General features: G+C 44.0%; 1 protein-coding gene across 1 annotated transcript; it reads right to left on the bottom strand.

Annotated features, from left to right (window-relative positions):
• Positions 1-1,884: 1,884 nt before the first annotated feature.
• On the bottom strand, positions 1,885-5,933 carry LOC134033248 (early growth response protein 4). Its single transcript, XM_062477345.1, has 2 exons — positions 4,968-5,933; positions 1,885-4,735 (listed from the first exon to the last, which is right to left on the bottom strand). The coding sequence occupies exons 1-2, from the start codon at positions 5,122-5,124 to the stop codon at positions 3,384-3,386; spliced, it is 1,509 nt and encodes a 502-aa protein (XP_062333329.1). The 5' UTR covers positions 5,125-5,933; the 3' UTR covers positions 1,885-3,383.
• Positions 5,934-9,170: the final 3,237 nt, after the last annotated feature.

Below are 9,170 nucleotides of genomic sequence, written 5' to 3'. Positions count from 1 at the left end.
TCAAACGCCAGTGCCGGCACAGCACTCCCGGTACGCCCGCAGTCGTTTGATCTCCGCGTTAACCTTGTGTTTCACAGGACCGACAGCTAAGGTGTGATTGACTCGATTAGTTGTCATTTGTGGCCGCTGCGAACTACTCTGAGGAAACAAGGGTCCCTGCGGGGGTCGGGAACCGCTCCGACACAAGCACTTAATGGCCTTGGTAATTATTAACGGGTATAGGCTACAGTCGCTAAATGTCAGTCAGAGGAAGAAAGGGGGGTTACATTAATACATTTGTCTGACTAAGAGGCATTTGTATTTTTCCAAACGTGGACTCAGTCAAGACAACACATCTGGTGAAAAGTTAAAGCTGTATAGTCAGAAAGGGAGCCATTTTCAGTATGGAAATTTCCTTCTGAGCTCCTCAATTCAGGATTCCAACAGTGACCACAGTTCAACAGCTCTTCAAACTTCAAGTGTATGTATAATGGTGACTGTAACCGCACAGCTTTGCAATTCAAATCTCAACCGTCCTTTGTTGGACAGTGATGGCCAAAACAACATTAGAGTTGAATGTTCTCAGAATGTTCTTAGTGTGGTATTGTTGTGGCTGAAAGTATATATGAAATGCCTCATTCATGGAATGATAGTAATGGGACACAGAGGCCTTCCCAGGTCTCAGTGGTGCCTCACCAGGTGTTTACATGCTGGTACTGTATGTTGTCAGTTTGAGACCACACAGCCGCTTAATCACAGACGTGGGCAAAGAGGGTAGAGCTTAAAGGAAGGGGGGGGGGGCTAATGTTCTGCCAACTGGCTGCGTCACAGACACACGGGTATCCTGTGATGCCGTGGAGTCCCTGGTGCCGCCCGCCTGCATCCCAGCAACAGATCTGAAAATCTGAAAAGCAAGATGCCCAGAGAAGCCTTTGTATTACAGTGCATCTCTTGGTGGAGATGACTTCTGTCCAGCTCGTGTTGTTACCTCTTGGTGCTCCTTCTCTCTCTCTCATGCTCTCCCTCTCTCGTCCTGGATTCAAGGTGAATGGTTGTATACTTCTCATTTTCCATGGTCACAATGATACCTTGACCGCAGGTTACATCTCTGCTCGGAAAAGCCTAAGACTCAAACAGTCAACCTCACTTTGTTTCAATGTAAACTTAATAGATATTCTCTGACCCATCTACACACAATACTACATTTGATCTTTTACAATATTTTGAAAATAAATGAATACATAACTTGATTGGAGAACACTGCCAATAGGAGAGAAAAAATAACTCAAACACAAATGACTTACACGGTTAATGAATTAGCTGTGATGAAACCAGTAGTGCCTGAGCTTTACTTTCACTATACTTTACAATGACGAACGTATCTCTGTGGTCCGGGTTCACTTCAGTCAGTCCTATTTGACAAACAATGTGCGGACGAGGATGTCTTGACAACAGGTGACATCAGAAGGAGATCTGCTACGTAATCATATAGAGAAGACGAGAAGAAACAGGACAAATATTTTTTAAGTAATTTGCGGAAGAGCTGTTGTATGGAATAGAGCGAGACAGTCTCTGTAGCCTATGGTTACAATTGGTTAAATGTCACGGGAGGTGCAATAATTTGCATGCTCTAACCCGCAGAGTGTGATCTTGGATGTGGAGGGGATTTGGATTCTCAGCTCTGAGTAATGGGGGTTTTCACTTTCATGTGTTAGTCACTGAGGAGCAGGCTGCAGTATAATGCTTGGACTAGCTGGTGAAACAGGTGGACTGTCAGAGCAGTTATTTTAGGAATGCACTCACTAGTCATCCATATGACTGTTTTGGGTAAGGGATATACTGTATGATGTTACGTAAAGCAATTGGTCACATTCATGTACTGTACAGAAGACCCAATGCAACATATCCAGAATTCCAAACATTTTATTCATAAACATTTTTCATAAAAATAACAACATCAATATTCATTGAAAGTATTTTGTATAAACTTTGTGTGTGTGTATATAGGAAATTCATACCCAAGCAGTTAATATAACTTAAGGCGAGTTAAAACACTTCTTTTTTTGCAAAACACTGACTTTTGATGACAATGTCTTACTATCCCTTGTTTTTGCAGTGAAATCATTTTGTCAGCAATGTCCAGTCTGAAATGTGATCATCTCCCAAGATAGAAATGGCAAAAACCCGCAGCAATGTGTGCTACCTGATTCAACAACATTTTTGTGTTGAGCTAGTTGATTCTAGCTTGATCACACATCATACACACAAGCCATGTATAGTGACATACTACAACAAGTGTAATATTACAGTCAGCATAATTTAAGTAGAAATCAAATGATACCATCATACCATTAGATGGATTATTCAAACTTGTCTTACAAATCTATTTGATATCAAATGATCATCTCTAAAATAGCCTCTCGCTATATCAGCCCTCTACTTTAAAAAATGAAACAAAAAAACACATTTTGACTAAGTTTAAAAATGCATTTCCACTTTAACAATTTAAAGTTAATAGTGGAACATGCAGTATATACACACAGTTATAAAAATACAAAGTAGTTACAGTCATACAAATATATCTATTTTCCATATATGGTATACAGAAGCTTTCACAAATTTTATAATTCTACCATTTTCAAACAACACAGAGACCAATCAATATAATACTGACAGCAAAACTAAACCAAACCAAACCGAACCCTGGCACAAATGAACAGGCCAAAGCCAAGAGTAGGCGTTAAACAATCATTAAAAAAAATGTAGCTCGTCTGACACGTTTAGGGGCCTATAGTAAAACTACACGAACATGCATGTTAAGAACCATTGTTTTGACTGGTAGCAGTGTAATAATATAAAAAGCCTCAAAAGCATAAAATATAAGACTCTCGAGTGGAAAGAAGGTATCTTTAAGTAGGTAAGTGCAATACAGCGCAGCTCGTTATGCCACTGGTCCACGAGGTTGGAGCTGTTCGGCTGAGACGGTGCTGAACAGCTGTCACACGATGCTGCCTTCTAAAGATCTGGATTCAAAGTATCCAAATCTGTTGATTGTGACAGCAAAATACAATGCAAGTCTTTGTTGAGCTATCAACTGGCTATGGTTTTACAATCAATTTATGCATTCTTGCATAGAAAGTCAGTATAGCCGTAGCACGTAAACTAGGGTCGAAACAGCAAACCCCTTTTAAATCGCAAGCTTTTTCCTAATGTTTTGCGCTTCCACGTTCCAACCAGTCTCTCTTTAACTTCGACAGTAACACCAAATTCTCTTTACCAACAGCTTTTATGTCACACCTCAAACGTTGAGACATCATCCTCACTTCAGTAACTGGTTCACAAAGCTCTCATCTTCCAAGACGGAAAGATTTGACTGTCGTGTATGCACTTTGGTGTGCGTCGCTTCAAATTCCCTCGGGTAGAGCGAATGGCCATGCGCTGATTACTTGAGGCTTCAGCTCCATCTTCTCCTTCTGTTTCAAATGCACGCGCCCGTGCCTTTTCCTCTCATCGCTCCGGGCAAAGCGCTTGCCGCACACGTCACACGAGAACGGTTTCTCGCCCGTGTGAGTTCTGGTATGGGTGGTGAGGTGGTCGCTGCGGCTGAAACTGCGCAGGCAGATTCGGCACTGAAATGGTTTGTGTCCCGTATGTATGCGGATGTGCCTATTGAGCTCATCCGAACGGGAGAAGCGCCGGTCGCAGTTCTCCATGGGGCAAGTGAACGGTTTCTCTTTGGCTGGCCCGTTAGAGGAGGCGGGGGTTTTCCTGGCCCGGGGAGGCTTTTGCGCACGGGTATAACTTTGAGCAAAGGAGTCTGGCAACAAGGACGAGTAAAGTATAGAGTCTATGGTGCTAGGTAGAGCTGATGAGGCATACGGTGAGTCGCTCTGATTCGATAAGGACTGAAGTTCAATGTTGGGGAATATGGCTGACTTCAGAAGGTTGGTTGAAGACATGTCCATGGACGAGCATGTGTAGCTGCTGTAGAGTGGACTAGTGTAACTCTGGGAGCAGGTGTCAGAGAAACATTGTTCCTGCTTAATCCCCCCTTCGACTTTGAACTCCATCTCTGGGTTAGGGCAAATAGGTGAAAACGAGTCCAAGAGCTCCTTAACATCCACTTGCTGTTCTGGGGGGAAGTCACTGGACATGGGGAAAGTTTCTGACTGGAAGCCCGTCTCCATGTATGCTTCTGACTTGTTAAACGTGGTCCACTCGTAGCAGCTGCTTTCAAACTCATTCTTGACCACCACCGGGAAAGACGCGGCTTCAGACTGGGGCTCGACGATCTCATGGTTCGGTACCTGAGCGGGAGAGCCAAAGCTCACATGAGAGGAGGCCGAGTCGGGAATTTGCCCTGCTGCCTGAGTGTCGGGGTAGCTGGGGCACGTTTGCTCAGGGGAGTACAGAGGTGGGGTGGCGCTACCTAACGAGCAGGTAGATGATTGCTTTGGAACCCCTGCGTCGCCGAAGCTGCTGCGGCTGTTGTCCATCGGTATAGGCGATGCATATGAAGCTGCAGCCCTACCGCTCTGCTGAACCTGAGAAATGGGTAACGTAGATATACCAACTATCTCTGTGATCATGTTGAGCAGTGTTTCCGTACTGCAGGTGCCCCCTTGAGATGCCTCAACATAGAAACTGCCGGAATATGCGAGGGTGGAGGGGGCATAGGTGCTTTTGGGGCCCTCGCATTGGTTGAAAGCAAAATCGGAGTTGGAGGCTTCTGTCTTGAGGGTTACTGGCGCTCCCTCTAAAAATGAATAATAAGAGAAAGCGTTTATAAAATGTGAATAATTTGTGCACACGAAGTCAAACACTTACATAAGCATGCACGCATTGTGCTTAGAGACGCATTACTGAATGCACACAAACCCGTTTTTTTTGTTGTGCCAATAAGAACAAATTAAGTTTATTATCGCTTGATAGTGGATATAAATTGCATAAACGTTACATATGAAGCGTTGCAGGTAACGCAAACTCACCATGGGTAAACTGTGCAGGTGTTCCTCTCTCGGCGTCTGCAAACATCTCCTGATTATCTTTCCGCGAGATATTTTCCATCCCCAAAGAAGAATTGTTGCAATTCTCAAACTGAGGGTAGAAAGAATCTTTTGAATTCAAATCCATGTTGTTTAGCATGATGGCGAGCTTATTGTCCGTCAATCCGAGAAAATGGAAAGGTTAAAATAAAATCACCTAAGCAAATAATGTCCTTCCCCCTTAGATGAACGGTCTTGTAAATTATCCGCGAAAGACGGTCGTTTGAAAACAAAAGTGTAGTTATTCGGGATTCCTTTTTGTCGAGATAATTGCGTCTCGGGTTGCAGCTCTGCTATCTGTTGCTGTGGATTTCACACCAGCGGCTTCCCTTCTCTTTCCTTATATACACTTGGGTGGATCGCTCGGCCCTCCTCCCCATTCATCACCTCCAGTGAGAGGATTCCCCGCTGCGTGCAAACTTAATGCCCATACATGGACAGAGGATGTGACAGGCTTCAAAAAAAAAGGAGAGCTACGATTCTGACGTTGCAACAAGTTGCTTCTATCTTTGAGGAAAAAAGACACCGCCAGCGATAGGTGAGAATAAACAATCAACCTTAATGAGGAGATCGGTTGTGTTTACAGTGTGCCATCGACTTTTAGTTTATGAACAGAATATCATAGCCTATTAGGTCTAGCCTATTTGCTGCTAATGGAACTATTATAGCACTGGCACTAGCCTAACATGCTGATTAAACTTCAATAGAAAACATTTTGGCATTGTGCAGTTCAGAATGCTATTCTTTTATTCAGCAAAATGTACATTATAATTTTAAAAAGTAGGCTTATGTTATCCAGTGGGCTACGAGGCTTTGCAGCATCATAATCTTGTTGGAATCCATCCAATTTCTCGTATAGTTCTATGACCTTCTAGATCATTCTATACAAGTTCACACCGTGCACGCGACAGGTAGCCCCTATACGTTGTCTTCAGGTCAACGCCACTGGAGGAAATCCCTTGCTGATAATTGTTTCCTTCCTGCCGCGCTATGCACTGAACTGTTTCAACTACTCACTTCCTCAGTAAACGTGATGGCAGTCTATCCAAGGCCAACTACAAACCCGTACCATGAAGGTTTGGCCTTTCGGTTATGCGGAGTCAATACGACCCCTGCCGTGTTCAGTGGTTGAACCCAGCTGTTCACATGCTGACATTTCAAACCAAATGGCTTTTTATTTTCAGTTGCGCGTCGGTTGCTGGGCCCAAATAAAGCACGTGGTCGCATAGAACTGTTACTTTCAGAATAGCTGAATAAAAGGTGGAAGGTGCGGCACCGTAATTCTACGACAAACAATCAATAGGCCTATTGCCGTTTCCAAACGTGATTAGAGGTGATATAGGCCTAACGCGAAGAGCTCGCTCATCTGGAGACTACAGCACCATGGACAGCGACAGTGCAGCCTGTGTCCGAAACCAAACTGCTGAATGCAAAAGGCTCCTATGGTTTCAGGGGGATGGTTTACCCAGTAGACTACCTTAAATAGACTGAAGGCTATGCTCACATTGATGCGAGAATAGGGTAGGCTACTTGAAATGTATTTAACTATCTCATTAATCAGCATGCCACTGTGGTTTTTCACGCAATAGGTTCATGGATTTCTGATATATTTTACAGAAAACGTCTAAAGAAAATACCCCTTCCTAAAACTATATGGAGTCAGTCAACACACATACAACGGCATGCAGGCTACACTTTAGAAATGCATATTATCTAAATGTTATGCCCCATGCTCTCTCCTGGCACACAAATGACAACGATTAGAGAACATTCAAGAATCAGCAAATCGTTGCCATAACTGCATACGCAGAAGCACTCCCCGTCCCCCTCTGAAGTTATGATAATAACCTAATGTGCTCGTCAGACAGAGCGGCTTTGACATTCTACGGAACAAATCGTTTTCACCTCAGCGATACGCTCTAATTCTAGGCCCCGAAATGTTTCGTCTCAGGGAGATGTCTTCAAGTAATCCCGAGTCTATTAAAACGGATCTGATCACACAGAGTTCAAATCGACGAGACGGTGTTATGTTAACTGCAGAGTACCGGTAACCTCTCTCCTCCGCAAAATACCACGGGGCTAAGTAATGGATTTATGTAATGTCAGCACTCACCGAGTCTTGTAAAGGGGTAACCCCGTATCTGTAAAACTTTAAAAAGCATGGGTGTATTATATTGTATCTAAGTGCAGGGAGTGAAAAAAAAGCTCTCACTTCGTTGATAGAATATAGGTAGTCTGAAAGAGGATGTCATTACGTTGGCTTTGCGTTTGAACAAGAACGTTGACTTCAAAGATGTTCAAAGCCTTAATCTAAAGGATGGTGGTGTGCTATAATGAAAGGATATATTCAGACACATGAGGACGATGAAACCATCTTAAAGATAAGAGAATTAAAGTACTCTATGTTCTACAACAATAAAATTTGCTTTACTTTGAGTCATTATTAAACCTACTTCACAAAAAATCTAATACAAACGTAATAGGATAGGAGGTCTGGATAGGAGTGTCTGCTAAATGACTAAATGTAATAAAAATAGGATCCATTCATTGTGTTCAATTGATTTAATATGCAATAAGATACTGGTCTTGAGTACACAATCAAATGGTTATTTGTCACTGTTGTGAATACCCCCTGAAGAACCCTTTTTTTGGTAGAACCTTTAGCTGGATACATAATTCTAGCTGGAATCTTGAGGAAAATAGATCTACTTGCAACAAGGGCAGAGGGGTCTGGCAGGAGCAATACCCTTGATACCCTTGCCAGTCACTATATATTGCTGACCTCTCAAGTACTGTTGTAGGCAAACCACAGGGGAATAATAATTGTCTCTCTTCTCAGTCTTCATGTGATAATGACATGCAGAACCATCTCACTGTCCATACATTCATGAACACAAATTCAGCCTCATGAGCTCTGCTGTTCCCACACATGCAGTTGAGTTCCCCTACATACAAACAGCCTGGTGGGTTTGGAACAATCCCACGAAAGCCAGGGTGGTATAAGAGCCAGAAAACACACACACACACACACACACACACACACACACACACACACACACACACACACACAACACATTCTGACATGTCCCACATTCAAATCTGCCCCCTAGGCGGTGGATGAGGAACATCTTCAATGTAAACCTGGATACAATAGCTCTTCTGAAGACAGCTAACACTGGAGGAACCTCTGCCGGAAACACGACTCGCTATAAATACAAGATGCTCGCCTCAGCTGCCAAGTTATAGTTTTTTTCCCCACATCCACCCCCCACCCCCCTTGTCTCTGTCTCTCTCTCTCTCGCTGGGCCACGCATGGTTACATATACCCTCATTCAATCACCGGGCGATGAGGAGAGGGAGAGAGAGAGCGGAAGCGTGGTTTTTCTTTTGAAGGAGCTTCTCTATGTGCTGAGGACTGTGGGAGTGGGTTAGGGAAGCCCGGTACAGGCCCCATCTACTGCTATTGGTGTGGCAGGTTTCCCTTGTGTTACAAAAATATCTTCCCGCTCGCCCACCTTGCTCCCAGGACACCCGTCTCCCTCACCTCGCCAGCAGGAAGGGGGAACAACCACACTTTTTGTTCAACGATCGTGACTGCTGAAGGCCACAGCAGGTCTATATACCCTCTCCTCCTTGACTCCCCCACATACACACCTTACTCTGGCCTCTACTCTTACTCTGGCCTCTACCCCCACAAATCCACCTACACACACAGAGCCTCACACACACGGCCCCAACCGTGGTCTCTACTCCGCAGGACCTCTCCTCCACAGCAGCCTGGCTGGGCTGTTCCTGGCCTCTCTCCAGCTACCTGCCGTTACCTAACCGCCCAGATGGATCCTGATGTTTAATCACCGTGATGTGATGCAGAAATTATAGATCTATCAACAGTTTCGAGGGTTGGGGAATTGTAGGTTGGGGTTTGTGGTTCTCACAGCTGGGCCTGCAAAGTATGTGGAAGTCTCCAGAAAAGGCAGCTTGTGGTGTAGATATGGAAACATGAACCTCACTTGTATGTATGAGGAAGTGAAAGTTGATCGAATATCAAATGGAAGCGTCCTTTATTTCCTCTGCAAAATGCAACATCTACAGAAGTGCAAACACAGAACATGATATATATGCAGCACATTCTATATATAACAATAT

The sequence above is a fragment of the Osmerus eperlanus genome, chromosome 14 (genome assembly GCF_963692335.1).
Source record: "Osmerus eperlanus chromosome 14, fOsmEpe2.1, whole genome shotgun sequence".
NCBI classification, from domain to species: Eukaryota; Metazoa; Chordata; class Actinopteri; order Osmeriformes; family Osmeridae; genus Osmerus; species Osmerus eperlanus.
The sequence above is the reverse complement of the archived record's forward strand: the minus strand, read 5'-3'. Positions and strand labels throughout refer to the sequence as shown.

Coding starts and splice junctions, on each gene's coding strand:
- LOC134033248 (XM_062477345.1), bottom strand. CDS start 5,124: ATGCTAAACAACATGGATTTGAATTCAAAAGATTCTTTCTACCCTCAG. Junction 4,736..4,967: donor ACCTGCACAGTTTACCCATG/GTGAGTTTGCGT, acceptor ATTCATTTTTAG/AGGGAGCGCCAGTAACCCTC.